The 17,483-nt window shown below is 47.8% G+C and overlaps 1 protein-coding gene across 3 annotated transcripts in view; it reads right to left on the bottom strand.

Moving 5' to 3' along the window:
• Window positions 1-10,019: 10,019 nt before the first annotated feature.
• The window catches only part of SLC9A6 (solute carrier family 9 member A6), a 56,632-nt gene continuing 49,168 nt past the window's right edge, over window positions 10,020-17,483 (bottom strand). For 2 of the 3 annotated variants that reach the window (XM_085006712.1, XM_085006710.1), the window contains 3 exons: window positions 16,092-16,197; window positions 12,592-12,710; window positions 10,020-11,771 (listed from right to left, as the gene is read on the bottom strand). In XM_085006712.1, coding sequence (XP_084862838.1) covers window positions 11,609-11,771; window positions 12,592-12,710; window positions 16,092-16,197 — 388 coding nt within the window. In that variant the 3' untranslated portion in view covers window positions 10,020-11,608. Of the gene's footprint in view, window positions 12,711-16,091; window positions 16,198-17,483 lie in introns of all 3 variants that reach the window. The other variant, XM_085006711.1, reaches the window with a different exon arrangement.

Below are 17,483 nucleotides of genomic sequence, written 5' to 3'. Positions count from 1 at the left end.
TTTGAGACTGCTTTGTCTCATACTGAATATCTAATCAGATCATGGTCCATAAATCCTGACATTCGGTGCTTTCTAATGGAGGCAGATCCGAAGCTCCTCTTTCGTTTCTTCCGTAGGTGAACAACAGCAAGAAAAGGCTCCACCACAGATCAGGGTTAGGGAAAGGAGGTGAGCGACTGGCTCAGTACACAGGGAAGAGCTGATCCAGGTACCTTTTAATTGACCTGGAAATCCCATTTCTCTTTAGAAGTGGCTCCCAATGCATGACACAGAAACTGCATGCACAGATGCTCCTGGTTCAAATAAACTCAGTTGAGAAATCACAGAGAAATATCGAAAAGTAGAAAATAGCTAAGTGATTGATCCTGGTTAAGGGCATAATGAAAAGATGTCATGTTTTCTACAGGGAAAAAAAAAATCTGGTTGGTCTATTTTATTTACAAACTAGGGAATTAGAGCTTTAGACCCATAAAGCCAATGGCCCGCTGGATGTCTCCACTTGAATATCCCATCATGCTCAGTGTGTCTGAACCCGAACTCCTCCCCTTTCCCTGCCCCCCCCCATCTGCTCTTTCTGGGGTCCACATCTTGGTGAATGGAACCACCGCTCACCAGCCCCTCAGTCCAGAAACCTGGCCGTCATCCTTAGGATTCCACCTTTCCTCGCCTTCCACAAGCAAGAAGTCAAAAGGTCTCTCCTGGAGTTCCCGTCGTGGCGCAGTGGTTAACGAATCCGAGGAGGAACCATGAGGTTGGGGGTTCGGTCCCTGCCCTTGCTCAGTGGGTTAAAGATCCGGCGTTACCGTGAGCTGTGGTGTAGGTTGCAGACGCGGCTCGGATCCCGCGTTGCTGTATCTCTGGCGTAGGCCGGCGGCTACAGCTCCGATTGGACCCCTAGCCTGGGAACCTCCATATGCCGTGGGAGCGGCCCAAGAAATAGCAAAAAAAAAAAAAAAAAAAAAAAGGTCTCCCCTAAACCTGCTTTCGTCATTCCCTTACTGTTACCATTGGTCTCCACATTCCTGGACCCGATGGATGCCCTTGTCTTCGTATGACTTGATCTCTTTACTGATTCTGATGTTACTGACCATCCCTTCTTGGTGAAAATTCGTTTTCTTCTTTCATATCTGTTACACCACCCTCTTCTTTTCTTTTTTAAAAAAATGTGTTGGGGTAGAGTCGATTTACATTGTTGTGCTAGCGTCACATTTACAGCAAAATGGATCTCGGGGATACAGACAGCCTTTCTTTCCCTGGCCCCCCGGGTTATTATTAGACAACACTGGGCAGTAGGTCCTTGTTAGTGTCTTCTTAGTTTCCACCAATCTCTCCAGTCCCTTTCAACATCACTGATTTTGCTTGTTTGCTGTCGTTGTTCAGTATTTTTTCTAGGACTCTTTCCGTTATAGACATTCTCTTGGTGATCCATCCACCCCCAGCATCTCGATCTCTCTCTGGTGCTTCGGGCTTATACACCTACCTTCTCCTTTAAGCCTCAATTCAATACCGCCTTCCTCAGGAACCACAGACTCATAATTCATCTAATGACACGTCCGTCTCTACTTCTAGACTGTGCGCTCCTTGAGGGCAGCAACTATGCCTTATTCACCTTTGAATTCCCAGTCCCCTGGGTGGGTGGGTGCTCAAATTTTTATGGATGAACAAATGAATGGTTACTGGACTCAAATATTGGTCTTGCATGAAAGGCAGAGGTCTGAATCCCCCGGGCGACATCCCTGCCAACAGCTCAAGAAGAGTAGGGCTCAGCTGGGTAGAGCATAGTGTGATGTGTGCAGAGTCGCTGGCTCCATTATTGCCCAGACCAGCCAGATCGGTCCTGGACGGTCACGCTGAGCCAACTGTGAGCTCTGAGCAGCCACCTTGAAAGCGTAGCGGTCATCGGGAGGAGAGCTGAGAACAGAGAATCACTAACCCAAGTGTTGTTAGGCTCTCACCCCAGCAAGTCATATTCTCTCATCCCTGGCTCCATCTGAGCCTCCTTTGGGGTGGGATTTGGTGTTGGCTCATGAAAGCCTTGCAGGGAGGGAGAGGAGCGTTTTCTCCTTCCTTAGGGCCCTCAGGGGTGACACATCCCACCCCGCCCGCTGCTGGGAACGACGCAGGGAAGCCAGCGAAGTGCTCTGTGTAGGTGGAAGGCACACATGGCGAGGCTCTGAATTTCATATACAAGCTTAGGTCAGTGCATCAGTCCTACGATTCCTGGGTGGAGGAATAAAATCCTGCCGAGGAAGGAATATAATCGTGCGGTAACAATACAAGCAATTTGGAGTTCCCGTCGTGGTGCAGAGGAAATGAATCCGACTAGGAACTATGAGGTTGCAGGTTCGATCCCTGGCCTCGTTCAGTGGGTTAAGGATCCAGTGTTGCTGTGAGCTGTGGTGTAGGTCGCAGACGCGACTCGGACCCCGAGTTGCTGTGGCTGTGGTGTAGGTCAGCAGCTACAGCTCCGATTCGACCCCTGGCCTGGGAACCTCCACATGCTTCGGGCGTGGCCCTAAAAAGACACACACACACACACACACACACACACAAAAAAAAAAAACCCAAAAACAAAAAAAAAACCCAATGCACACAATTTAAGGAAATACCTATCAGGACCAACATTACATTTTTTTGTGTCTCTTTAGGGCCGCCCCCACCGCATATGGAGGTTCCCAGGCGAGGGGTCGAATCAGAGCTACAGCCACCAGCCTACACCACAGCCACAGCAATGCAGGATCCTTAACCCACTGAGGGAGACCAGGGATCGAACCCATGTCCTCATGCATACTGGTCGGGTTCGTTACCACTGAGCCACAACAGGAACTCGTCCATCTGTTTTTAATGATCGCTCCCGTGGATCATCTTTCTCTCAAGGTAGCTCTGAGATGACTTTTCCCACCGACTCCGGAGGCAACGAAGACTTCATTTTGGAAACATTGGCTGGGTGAGCTGGTGACTCACACCTCAGATGAATTAATAAAGTTAGGAAAACAAAAACCAGACGTTTCCTTCATCTCGATGCAGACCTCTCTGCTTTCTTTTGTCAGTTATACTGTCCACTGCTGATTTCCTTCTCTTGAAGTAAAACAAATCCTCAATTTTCAAAAAGTTTGCAGCTCTGCATATTTGCTGAGCTCCATCCCAACCGTGGCTACGGGGCTCAAACTTCCACCGGGCCTGCAGCTCCGGCCCCGACTGGCGGAGCAAGCTCGCGCCACGGTCTCTGCAGACAGCAGACCGCAGGCCTCCGGATGCTGGGCTGGACGAGCTAGAGAACTCTTGCAACAGCCTTTGGGGAAAAGCTCGTAAACCTCCCCAGAGCCAGCAAGGGTCTGGCCAAGTAGCCAAGTGGCTTCCTTTCCAGGTCCGGGATTCATCCTTGGCCCTTGACCCTCCCGGAAAATGCGTGCATTTTAGAGCACCCACAGCATGCACTTCTGCTCCTCTGGCCAGACCAGTGCAGGAGGACACCACGACCAGCCATCCTTCCCTGGGAACTTCAGAGGTTTTCTGGTTTTTTGTGAGGAGGGGAACTCGTTTATTTTTTCCTGCATCTATTGTACTTTGGTTAAAGCAATTATTTTCCCCAGACACCACCCAGAGCAGAAAAGCTCCCGATGTTCCTCGGTCACGACGGGAGCGTGTTTCCCGAGCTGGCATCCGCTCCCAGCTTTCTCGCCTGGGACCCTCAGTTCCCTTCCATTCCCCTCTTTTCCTGATGGGGCTCCACCTTCCCTTACCTTCCAGAAGCAAATGTCGGTTCACACCTTTCCTGCCTGCGTCTCTGAACTGTCATAAAAGGGAGTTTCTAAAACGGTAGCTCTGCCGTCCCACCCATCCTGGGCATCATAACCCTGCACAGACACTTACTCGGTACCTGCAGTCTCCGGGGCCTGTTGAGTCTACTGACTACACATCTGCGTTTGCTCCCTCCTCTCCTTTCCCACTGACCTTTCTAGGGTCCAGGCCACACCTTACTTTCACCCGGCCAGGTCCAGACCCACCACCATCCCTGCGTCCGCTGCTGCTCCGTCCGGGTCAGTCATCCTTCCTACTGCAGCCACAACGAGAGTGATCTTTCTCAGACCCAAATGTGGTCACGTCTTCCATACTCTGCCACCGCCTGGTAATCTAGGGGGCATGGTGGCCCGGGAAGATTCCTTACACCGGCGAGTAAATGTGGAGGTGTTGGCTAAAGCTAGGCGAAAGTCACAGAAATGGCAGGGCCTTCCTCGGCCTCTGACCGCTGTCCCAGCTGCGCATCCATCGTCCGGACTTTCCTCCATGTTGTCTGTATCCTTGCTAGTCTCTCCCACTGGATCGTGGACCCTGGATTTTGTTCGGCTCTTAAAAAACAAAAACCAAAAAACCAAATTTTTATCTGTCTATGTTTCTATTATCTATCTTTATTTGATCCCAGCCACTTGAGGCAATGCCAGATCCTTAACCCACTTAGGGAGGCCAGGCCTCACGAACACTGTATCGGGTTCTTTTTTTTTTTGATAGGCAAAAAATAGATTAATTACCATAGGACACGTGTGAGAGATGCAAGTAGGCAGACATGGAATCTCTGCCCCAAGGATCCGGTGAGCTACAGTTTTATAATCCAAGGGGAGTGGGGCTTGGAAAAGCCCACCTCTTCCTATGTCGGCTTCTTAACCCAGTGAACCACAGTGAGAACTCCTTGTTCAGTTCTGTATCCACAGCATCCTGCACAGTGCCTGACACAGAGCAGACATTCAAAACTAAATAATAAGAGACGATACCCTCTCCCGCAAAGGCAATGTGTTAGTTACCTACTGCTGCCATACCAAATGACCACAGGGAGTTCCTGTCGTGATGCAGCAGAAATGAATCCGACTAGGAACCGTGAGCTTGCAAGTTTGATCCCTGGCTTCGCTCAGTGGGTTGAGGATCCGGCATTGCCATGAGCTGTGGTGGAGATTGCAGTTGAGGCTCAGATCTGGCGTTGCTGTGGGAACTTCCATATGCTGCGGGTGTGGCCCTGAAAAAAAATTTTTTTTTTTTTTTTGTCTTTTGTTGTTGTTGTTGTTGCTATTTCTTGGGCCGCTCCCACGGCATATGGAGGTTCCCAGGCTAGGGGTCGAATCGGAGCTGTAGCCGCCGGCCTACGCCAGAGCCACAGCAACGCGGGATCCGAGCCGCGTCTGCAACCTACACCACAGCTCACGGCAACGCCAGATCGTTAACCCACTGAGCAAGAGCAGGGATCAAACCCGCAACCTCATGGTTCCTAGTCGGATTCGTTAACCACTGCGCCACGACGGGAACTCCCTGAAAAAATTTTTTAAAGTGACCGAAAACATAGGGCCTTAAAACAACACACCCTTGCCATGGTTCTGCAGGTCAGGAGTCTGGTGGAACATCACTGGGTTAAAACCCGGGTGTCAGCACGGCTGCCTGCCTTCTCGTGGCTCCAGGGGAGACTCTCTCCCCTTGCCTTTTCCAGCTTGAGACCGCATTCCTCTGTCTTCAAAACCAGCAACCTAGCGTCTGTCCATCCCTGCTTCCGTTGTCACATCTCTTTTTCTGACCACAGTCAGGAGATGTTCTCTGATTTTGCAGGCCCATCTGGATGATCCAGGATAATGTCCCCATTTCAAAGTCAGCTGATTAGCCACCTTAATTCCATCTGTAACCATAATTCTCTCTGCCGTGTGTGGACACCCTGAGGGGTCGTTATTCTGCCCACCATCAGCAGCGATGGCGAGGGCCCCTTTCTAATGCTTGTCACATGATTGCAAGGCTTTTACCTAATTGGCTGCAGCTGCCTTTAGATCAAAACCATGATTTAGTCACCTCTGCCTCCCTCGGGCCTGGCCCAGGGCTCAGCCCGAATGAGGTGCCCAGTGTTTGCTGACTGGAAGCCAGGAAGTAAAATACTGGTTGGTGGAATGTTTGAATAGCAACTTCTTGTTTCCCCTTAGAAAATGGAACTGTGATGGTTGGTCTCAAGAAAGTGTTAAAAACCCAATTTTGTAGCACAGTCAGGGGGTCCGTTGGCCATTATCTGGCTTTCTCGCACTAAAGTAGCTCTCACATTGGAAAAAACAGGCAAATCTTCCATTATCTGACAGAAGTCTTCCAGACTCTTTGGATGACAAAAACAGCGCACATGCTTTTTGCTTCGTCCACATGGGAACACAGCTGTATAGGAAATTCAAATTAACAAAAGAAAAAAAATCAAGCCATAAAGCCTTGTGACTCCCAGAGCAACCGAGAATTGAATACTTCTCAAGCAATTTTGGTGGGATTAGTCTTTAAACACACAGCGAACCACTTCAGTTCCAACAAATCTGGAGAAATTAAACCTTGCGTCCAAGAAGTGCTCTCAGAGCTTCCAATGTGTTTTTCCATCACTGCAAAAGAAATAACTCGCACAGCGAAGCTGCGGGTCTCTCCCGAGACCCCGTGACCATCAGCACCCAGGGGAAAATACGCGGGACACCAAGGGTGGGACTCCCAGGCCGCGAGTGCAAGTGCAGCCGGGGTGCCCTGGTAAAGGAGAAGGGCTCTTTCACTCGGCGGACAGAATTGTCCAGACACAGTCAGGTCTCATGGAGCTCAGGCTGCAGGCATGGCAGCCCCAGCTGAGCCCGTTCTCAGAGCTCGGCCTTCACCGTGGCAACCGCTTGGGAAACCTCCAACTTGCTGAACTGGAGATTCTGAAGGCAAAGAGCCCACAGCAGAAGCGGGGTCTGCAAAGGGTTTGCTATATTTTATTCATATAGCACCTCATCAGGAAGAGCTTACGGAACACGCAGGCTCCGTTTCAAGAGCCTTCTGTATTCCGGTCAAAATGTTTCAATGTCCATCACTTCAGCTGATGGCCCAAACAGGCCTGGCGGCTGCTTGGGGCCAAGATCATAATCCAGTACCTACCGCAGCGCTGGCACATGACAGTAGCTCAATAAATGCTTACTGGATCCGTGACCTGCCATCATTTTTGAGAGGAAGAAACAGGCTCGGAGAGGTTCAAGCGGCTTCCTGATCCCGCCCAGAGGCAGGCGGGCTGGGACTTTGGCCTTGGTGTTGTCCTGCCTTCCCTGTGCTGTCCTCCCAAATCCAACTGCCTTCCCTCCGCGTCAGCGAATGTTCATGGCGCATCTACCCTAAACCAGCCTTCCCACCCCGCTGCCCAGCTGTGCTCTGCCTGGCTGCTTCCTGCAGGTCCTAGTTCCAGTGTGACCTCCTGAGCGGGGCCTTGTCACAGCCGGCCCCTCTCCTTGCCACGTAGCCCGATCTCTGGAGTTACTGGTTTATTTACTTTTTAAATTACTTAATGAATTTTATTACATTACTTACTGGTTTATGATGGACCCCTCCCCCTACCCGCGAGTGGAAGCTCTGTGATGCCGGGGGCCGGCTCAGACTTTGTGCAGACACCGTGGATGAGGGACACAAGGCCACGGGAACGCAAGGCGCACTCATGAAACTGGCAGGGACAATGGACTTGGGACTTGGGGCGAGAGCGGAAGATGCGAAGGGGCGGGGCTGCTGGTCTGCGGGCGGCTGGATGTGGCTGGATGGGGGACAGGCGCCAGCTCCTCCTCTCCGAGGTCTGAAAGCTGCACCCAGAAGGGGGCTGGGACCCTGCCTCAGAGGGGTGGTGGGGGAGGCCGAGGGGGAGGAAGCTGCAGGGGCAGATTTGGGTTTAAGTGCTCCTTGCAAGGACCGTCCTGCACACCAGCGCGGCCATGCTAAGAGGGTCGCCCGCATCTATTTTATTCCTCATGGGAAGGAACTAGCGTGGCACCGGTTGGCCTGGCACTCAGTGACTATTTGATTGCACGAACGCTGTGCGGAGGGACAGCTACAGGAGAGCTGTCACTGTTCACAGGACTCGAATGGTCCCTTCCGCACCTGCCCGTCACCTGTGTGACCTCCGCTTCCTCTTGTGGGTGAACCTGAACTACCATGCGGTCAGGAAAAGCTTTCCTGTCCTATCCCCAAATGACAGTCCGCTCCCAGACGCTCCCACACAGTGCCACCACAGCCCTTGTGATGACGGCACTTGATGTCACCTGCTGACTAGTCTCACCAGCAGGCGGCCGGTCTTTCTGCATGAGTGGGTCCCAGCAAGACTTCGAGGTGGCCCTTGGCACCCGCTGCAGAATACGCTCTGTGAGAGCAGGACCGCTGTTGAGTTGTTGGCTGCTACAGCCACCGTGCAGGCCACCCATTAAGTGCTCAAATATTTCCTGAGTGATCTAATAACCTCATAGCTGAGAAATCAGAAAGGCTCGGCAACATCTCATAAGTGGTTGACGTTTCACGATAAGCAGGCAGTAGAGTCTGGATTCGAACCCAGGTTTGTGAAACTCCAAAGCCTGGTTTTTTTTCCCTACTACACCAAACTCGGCGGGCACAGAGCCGCTGTTCAAGACCGCATGCACTGCCCTAAAAGGTGGGCTCCCTGGTGAAATGGCAGAAGGCAGAGTGTGAAGGCTTTGTCCACCGGCTCAAAGAGATACAGGCAGGCACTGCACTAAGAATTTGACTCGAGAAACTTTCCAACCAGGGGAACTCGTGCGGGACAGCCAACAGTGCTGCAAATGGAGCGACAGGGCTGCAGCTCCATGCCCTACCCTACCCTACCCTGGTGACAAGCAGATGGTGGCCAGCAGGACAGATGCCTGCCACCCCCTTCAGCATCCTTCTGGTTATACTAAAGTGGACCAGCATGTCGCCTGCCACTGGAGCCAGTGGAGCAGCAGTTAAGAAATCTAGACTTTGGGGCCAAGACTGGATTGGAGTCCTGGGTCTGTCACTTCCTGGAAATGTGACAACTTCGCTCCACCTCAGTCTCCTGATCTGTGAAAGGAGAATAAGAGAATAAACCCTCACAGCATGATAAAGATTAAATTAGAATGTGGATGAAAAAATACCTCCTACTACTTACACATCGCCTGGATCTAAGGGGGCTCAAAATATGGGAACTACTATTTTTATCATTCCCGATTTATTTCAAGCCTCCTGCCTCAGTGCTGCATCACCTGTGCGGAGGACTTCCCATCAAGGAGTTTCTGATTAAGTCGAGGCACGTACACTTTCATTTCCTTACACGCGTGCGCTGAGTCAGGTAAACACATGTACTTGCTTGTGAATCAGGAAACATGAGTCTGTTCAAGAAATGAGCCTGTGTGGCGGAGGCCACCACCTGGGTCTCCCACTGGACCATAAGCAAGGAAGCTGGCGTGGCTGGCAATGAAAGACAATAATGGCGAGGTCGGTGCCATTACCAGACTAAGCAAAGTCACTGTCAGCAGAGTCTAACCTACGAACCTTCTTACCTACAAAAAGAAAGACCTGTCTTTAATTTGGCAAAAAGGACTATTTGGGTGATCATGAGACCCAACTTAGAACTGCCTTTCTACCTAACTGGACAGAGAACTTACTCTCCCCATAGAATGGAACTAACATTTTCATGACATTATCCACCACTGAGCTAACAGGCTACAAATCAGTGTAACAGAATTCAACTGCTTTGAGTCATATTTCTTTTTTTTCTTTTTTTTTGTCTTTTTAGGGCCACACCTGCGGCATATGGCGGTTCCCAGGCTAGGGGTCGAATCGGAGCTGTAGCCACCGGCCTACACCACAGCCACAGCAACGCGGGATCCAAGCTGTGTCTGCGACCTACACCACAGCTCACGGCAACACTGGATCCTTAACCCACTGAGCAAGGCCAGGGATCGAACCCGCAATCTCATGGTTCCTAGTTGGATTCGTTTCCACTGTGCCATGATGGGAACTCCAGAGTCATATTTCTTAAATGGTCCGATTGTGACTAGAAGCAAATGCATCCAGCCTTACACATAAGCACCAAAAATGTGCCGCCCCATAGGTTATGTTCTGCTAGGTTTCGGTCTGTTGTTTTCCGAAACCTCACTCTTTCCCCTTGCCCAGGGGGTATACAGGTACCCAAACGAATGAAGTCGGCCCTCTTGACTTCTCACTAGAATAAACTGTTACTCAAGCACGGTGAGCAGTTCTTTGCAAGGCTATAATTTTTTTAATGACAGATTTTCCTAAAAGAAACCACTATAACATCTGTCCAAATACTCCAAGGGAAAACAAAAAAATACATAAAGATTAAAAGTCTATTACTTTAACAGCACACTGCCAAACACGGACAACTAGGATCAAACGCCAAGGAACCTTAGAAAATAACTTGAAAAGATGCAACGTTCAAGTCATTCAAACATGTAGGGTCCACAAAGAACAGAAAAACAAGTCCAAGAACAGTTGTACTTGTGCATGATGGGAACTCAGACTGTCCCTCATCCAAGTTCATCCAGGTGTCTCAAACCAAGAGATGTGTGTGAGCAGAGGTGGTTTTTTCTCTTTTTTTCTTCTTTGCTTGGAGATGTGCACACAGATTAGAGGAGAGGAGAACCTTCCAGATGCTGAGCTGAGCACAGCAGACTTGGTTCCCCTTTGATAGAGTACGAAGGCAGATTTAGTTGACTCAAGCTTTACCGGTTTCCCTAGAAAGTCTCATGCATGCTGAAACAGAAGAGTTACTGAATTTGTCATGCTAAATATTTACAGCCATTTTCACAAAGTGAGCTCGGTAACTTGATAGGATAAAAAAAGGTAGTTGTTAATTTCTTGTATAACATTTTACAACGTGAATGACTTAACGGGTAAGTGACGCTGAAGTTCAAAGTCCCTCAAACACACATTGACAAGAAATTATTACTGCATGAAGAGGCACACATCATAGAAAATGCACACTTCACGGGGTTCCTGCATGGCAGGAAAGTCGCTACCACTACATGACAAATGGCAATGCCAACAGTTAGAGCTGCCACTCAAGGGTCCAACACTAGAATTCCCTTAAAATCAGAAGGAGTGTTTGCATCACGGCAAGGAAACCTTCGGGAACATACATACATATTTTGTTTGGGACAATTTGACCATCATGTAAACAAATCCATTTTTCAAATTGGGTAAGATTTAAGGCAATGCTATTCAGGCCTGAGGGGGGCAAGCCCACAAGAGTTTCTATTTTTCTTCTGAAACATTTACAGGTCAGAATCGACATCAGAAAGGATCCCCCCCGCTAAGCATTCAATGCACCTTTGGGTATTTTCAGCCTTACAAAATAGAACTCGCTTTCATACTCTCAACATGCAATGGGAAATTGTTATGCACTCTTGCTTGAAAACTGTGAAAGACGACAACAAAACAAACATGGCAGCTCAGGTATCTCCTATGAAAAAGTTACACGCAAATAACGACAACGACACACGGTGCACACAGAGGAGCGAGGCCAGGCCCGTGCGGTAAGCTCGACGCGGAGCCTTCTGTTTCTCCCAGGACTGGCTTGGGTGTAGTGTGGAGCGCTCATGAGTTTATAAATTAACTTTTCACATCAACGACAGACTAACGAAGGACGATTAGACACAGTAAGTTCAAAAATTTTACATTTTGCTCCTGTTTGGCTGCTAAAGAGCAGCAATTTAAATTGATATAAAAAAAAACTTCTGACCACAAAGCTTGCTATACAGATAAAGTACACAATCAAAAAGTAAGCAGCAACTGAATTTCTTACTTCAACTGATCTGGTACAGAATATTTACACAGTTGGGAAGAGAGCTCTCTGAAACCGCCACTCTCCTCCCTCCCCTCCAGGCCTCTGCCCCTCGCTGCCCCTCCAGATGGAAATCAAGGGCTCTGAACCAAAGAGCTGTGCTTTGGCTAAGAGCGCTGCGCCATGCAACTCCTTCCAAGGTCTTGGTCTGCAAGAAAAGAAACCGAGTCTTGGAGGTCATCTGCAGCCTGCTTTTCCGAAGAGCACTGCACTGAAGCCCCCAAACCTGCTCTTTCACTGCGAGGGGGAGAGGGCCCTGCACTTCACTCCCCAACCCGAATGGGGCAAGATCCGCCTCTCGCACCACAACAGACAAACAGGAAAGAAAGAAGTGACGACTGAAGAAGGCAGCAGCAATCAACCCAAGTTTCCCCGACACAGGAGCTCCTCCAGCCTGGGCTCCCCCAGAAATAACACTCCCTCTTCCCTCCCCCTCCCCTCCCACAAAACAAAATGAATTCACATCACAAGAACTTGGTACTCTGGTTAAGTGTCAGGTAAATATAAGAAAGAGTCAATCTGTCACCTTGCACACTTGAACTGAGACATAAAGCTAAAAGAACACATGACATCACTGTGAAATTAACTTTCTAAAATAGCTCCGGTCTACATAGTGCAGCCAAGAAGACGTAAAAGAATATTTTGTTCACAATCTGCCTGGTACAGGGTATTTATAGTCTTTCGAGGCCATATAAATAGCATTTATATAGCTTAAACATTCAGAGACATGCACTGGGACTTTTTAGGTAGTACGAATTTCTTCATAATCACATGTGCAAAGTTTACAGATCACTTAAGTGAGTAATTAGTGAGCCTAGGCTGGACCATGTCTCGTATTATCTAACAAATTTAACGGGGGTTCAGAATCATCCATAGGAAGAACCAGGCGCGTTCCCCGAATGACCAGTTCGTGGTCTCCAAGTGCGAGCTCCCGATCCAAGGCGTCTTCAGAGCTGTTTCCTACAAACCTCCTCGGGGCTCCGGACGTTGCCGATTCGGTGTTGACGGTAGAATCCCCATACGTCAAACTAATGTCACCATCATTGAGAATAAGATCGGAGTCATCATCTTTCAACTGTTCCTGGTTCTAAATGGAAGTAAGTTTTAAGAATTGTTATCCAAGTCAGGAAACATTTCCAGCGGTAGAATTTTCAAGGATGTTCTATTTAAACGCAGCAGGAGCTGCCCCCTCCACTACCCTGCCCTTAGTACAAAGTCTACAGTCCTGACCTCGGTTTCAAAGACCCTGTGTGGCTTGGGCCCTGCAGCTCCATCTGCCACTACAGTCTGATTCCCTCACCCCGGCCGCCCCCAGGCTGAACTGCAGGCGACCGCGTCCTCTCACCTCCTGTCCCCTGTCCCCACTTCCTGTTAAGTAGAGCCTACTTACTGCTGAGGTCTGGGCTTAAAAGTCACTTTCTCCCGGAGCTAGCTTAGGCGTCCTCCTGTCCTCAGCCCTCTCCCTAGAGGGGCACTTAGCCTCTCTCATAACTGCACAAGCAGTGGTCTGCTCCCCCACCCCCCAGGCCCTAGGTACCTTGTCGCTGTCCTTCCATCACCTCACAGGCTGGCACACACAGAAAGTGCGCACTAAATGTAAGTTCAACCGATTGTTGGGTGGATTTATATAAATGAAGCTTTCACTTCTCTATCAACAACGCCTAGAAATCAGTGTCCTTCTCCGCATAGACTGAACCCTCACTACATACTGGTCACCCAGCTCAATAAACCTCGGTTCTAATGGAAACTTTGGGCCAAAAGAGTACAATTAATAAAGTTCCACAAAAGGATTAAATAGTCCAGCATATACAGTGTTATTTTGGTAAATTAAAAAATGTATGTGTACAGAGAAAAACCTAGAAGGGTATTCAACACAATGAGGATAGTGAGCTCTGCATGATAGGATTGCTAGTGGGCTATTTTTTCTTTATGCTTCTGTACTATCTGAAATTTTATCAGAATGAAAACATATTTGTTTGGAAAATCAGAAAGTCATTTTTTTTAATGTAAAGAATAACAATCACTCTAAACACTCATATTGATTTAGCAAAAAAAAAGTCTGTGACTACTCCTAGAGGGAATTAGAACTGACAGAAACATCCTACACCCAGCTCTCCTATCCTGTGTATGCTTGAAAATCTCAAATTTGTCTAAAATAGTCAAATAGAGTAAGGACACTTGGACGAAAAATTTTTTAATAATTTTAAAGTTGCTGTTGCTAGGTATTTGCCTAAATACTCAAAGACATGAATGAAAAAGCAAAAAAACCCATGCCACCAACCAGTCATAATCCCTTCCTGCTCACTCTAGTTATAAGAGTAAGTCTGGAGTGTGTGTCTATCGCCTAATTCAACAACACTCACAAAGCTCTGTGGCGCCTTCACACATCGGCAGGGGCTCTTCGGCACCTTCTAACATCTTTAATAAGTTTGAGGTTTGGGGCATTATCTATCAAATTTTAAAATGCATATGCCTTTTGATGCAACAATTTAATCTTTAAAATCTATTCTAACTTGATATACTTGGGTAAATTTATATATACAAGAATATTCACTGTAAACATGGTTCATAATAACAAAAACAGAAAAGGAAACAACTTGAAGGTCTAGCCACAGGAGGCTGATTACATCAAGCTTGGTAAAGCCACACTATGCAGCCACCAACAGAGACGGTAAGGGACCTCGGGGACTCTTAGAAAGGCATCCACTGGGGGGGTGGGAGGTTGCGCCGGGGGTTTGGGATGGAAATGCTATAAAATTGGGTTGTGATGATCGCTGTACAACAACAAAAAGGAAGGCATCCACAATATATCATTGAGGGAAAAAAGCAAGTAGCAGGACGATACTCTTGTTATGATCCCATCTGTGCAAAACAATAACAAAGCTCTCTATACACATGTGAGTTCGTGTAGATAAACTCTATCAGGGGAATCCACATTAAACCCTTATAAAGACTTGTCTCTGGGGGATATAGGTGAGAGAACGAGCGCAACTTTTATTTTTCACTCTGTCCATTCCAAAATATTTGTACATCTGGCCACAAGCATTCTACTTTTATAATTTAAAAAGTAGCTAACAAAAAGTAACATTAAAAATTAAGTTTTATGGTTTTTACAGGTTATATTGTAACCCCCTCCCCCCAAGAGATGTTGAATTCCTAACTCCCAGGACCTGTGAATGGAGCTGATCCGGTCTTTGCAGATGATCAAGTTAGGATGAGGCCCTTGGTTGGGCCCTGATCAAGTACGACTGGTGGGTGTCCTTCTAAAAAGGGGAAATTTGGAGACACAGACACAAGCACACACCCGCACGCAGGGAGAATGCCACATGCGGATGAAGACGGAGATCTGTGGGCTGCATCTACAAGCCAAGGACTGTCAGCGAACCCCCGGAACTGGGCAGAGGTCTGCGACCGGTTCTCCCTGAAAGCCCTGGGCAGGAAGCAAGCCTGCTGGCGCTGGCGCCTGACCTCAGCCTTCCAGCCTCCAGGCTGTGAAACGGGGCATTTCCATTGCTAAGCCGTTCAGATTGTGGTGCTGTTACGGCGGCCCATACGACAGTGTTGTATCGTGCTATACTGCACAGGACCCACAGGCATCACGGAGCTCTTCTGGTTTTGGGGGAGAGCGAGTGGCTCTCTGGAATCCACGAGCCAGGTCTCACTGACTTAACTGACAAAGCTGGCTGACCCCTCTGCCCAGAGCCATGGGGGCTAATAGGGTAAAGAGGGCATGGGCACTGGGTCCGACAGGGGAGCCTGGGCAACGCGGGAGGACACAGGTTTGATCCCTGGCCTTGCTCAGAGGGTTAAGGATCCAGAGTGGCCGTGAGCTGTGGTGCAGGTCACAGATGCAGCTCAGAGCCCGTGTTGCTGTGGCTGTGGTGTAGCCCGCCGAGCAGCTACAGCTTTGATCTGATCCCTAACCTAGGAACTTCCATACGCCTAAAAAGCAAAAAAAAAAAAAAAAAAAGATGAGGTACTATTTTATATCCGTTTTCAAATGATGTTTCAAAAGCTGTGGTATATAATTACAGATTTCAGTCCACTTACCAGCAGAACAAAATATGCTTACGTTTCCATTCATGGATTTTTGTATCTTTTTTGTCTTTTTGTCTTTTCTAGGGCCACACCCACGGCATATGGAGGTTCCCAGGCTAGGGTCTAATTGGAGCTGTAGCCACCGGCCTACGCCACAGCCACAGCAACGCCAGATCCAAGCCACATCTGCGACCTACACCATAGCTCATGGCAACACTGGATCCTTAACCCACTGAGCGAGGCCAGGGATGGAACCCACAACATCATGGTTCCTTGTTGGATTCGTTAACCACTGAGCCACAACAGAAATTCCAGATTTTATATGTTAAAAACAAGCAAAGCAAAACAAAACAAAAAACCAGTAACCCATCCAGAGAGCAGATAAATTTAACGTAATGAAGAACTTAAGTTCTGAATAAAACCAACTTACTTCATAAGCCTGGGGGCTGGTTAGGCATCTCGCAATCGGTCCACAGCAGGCAGGAAGGGTTGTCGTAAGAGGAGGCCCGCTGTGCGTCAGCAGAGGCTTCAGATAGCTGTGCTGGTTAAGGAAAGGCTGCGGCCCTTTCTTCACCAATTGAAAAGAACAACTCCTGTAATACCAATCACCGTTCACAGTGTACCTACGACTTCAGAGAGCAAACGCTGTCCGCATCATGTCAGTGAGACAGCAACGGGAGGAGGTTTCACTATTATCTCTATTGCACAAACAGGGAAACTCAGGCTCACCGAAGCCAGACTTGGCTACACGATTAAGCAAACAGAGGGCCAACACTCAAACCCCGATTGGTCTGATTCCAAATCCTGTGCCCTTTCCACTACATCCTACTGCCTTTCCGATTTCACTAAAGCCAAGAGGAAGACGAAATCGCTCTCAATTCAGCACTGAAGGAGGCGATGCCGAAGAACGTAAAGCAGGGGAAGAGTCTGAAAAGAGACCGAAGGAGGACTCCAGCGGTAGAATACAGTACTACAAATGGTTTTAATTACCTATTGTGGATGCAGCTGGTCTCTTCAATGAGTTGAAACTTTAGTATCAAAGGAAATTCAATTCTAAAAACATTTTTTAAATTATGTATCAAAATCTCATTTCAGTATTCCTTTATTCTCCAAAAATAAAAATAAAAACAGATGCAATAATATATGATACTTAGAAGAAAAAAAAGAGGGACTCAAAAGAAAAAGCAGTGACAGGGAGAAAGACACATATGCACATTCCCTACTTTCTAAAACTGCAACCTGAAGGTCAGTCCCAACTGAAAATGAGGAGGTCAGAGACATTTACATACATTCCGGTATTTACACACCCCAAGATTAAAGTACTCAGTATAAACACACTTACATAGTTCATAAAAAATCTTGCCACACAAAACCACTGAAAATCTGGAATGGTGCATTCTACTAGTGCATCAAGTACAGAAACTACAAGATCTTAATTGAGTGGTACTTAATGGGGGTAGTATAATCTAAATAACTCTATAAGAACAAAGTTCTTAAAAAAACAAAACTTACCAAATACTGACAAAAGAAAATCTGAATAGTCCTACATCTATTAAAGAAACTGAAAACCTCATACAAAAAGCTCCAGGTCCAGATAGCTTCACTGGTAACAATCTTCCTAGCACTTAGGAAGAAATAACACCAATCTTATACAAACGCCTCCAGAAAACAGAAAAAGAGAAAAATTATTCCCTACTCATTTTATAAAACTAGCACAATCTCGTTACAGAGACTTGACAAGGATATTACAAGAAAAAAAAATCATCTGTCAGTACCCCTCAAGAAAACAGACACAAAAATCAGATACAAAACATTAGCAAAA

This window comes from Sus scrofa, chromosome X, assembly GCF_054392235.1.
Source record: "Sus scrofa isolate SSC_HxYL_T2T_F1_AM1 chromosome X, Sscrofa_HxYL_maternal_Yorkshire_Landrace_v2.0, whole genome shotgun sequence".
Taxonomy (NCBI): Eukaryota; Metazoa; Chordata; class Mammalia; order Artiodactyla; family Suidae; genus Sus; species Sus scrofa.
This window is presented reverse-complemented; position numbering and strand designations above follow the sequence as displayed.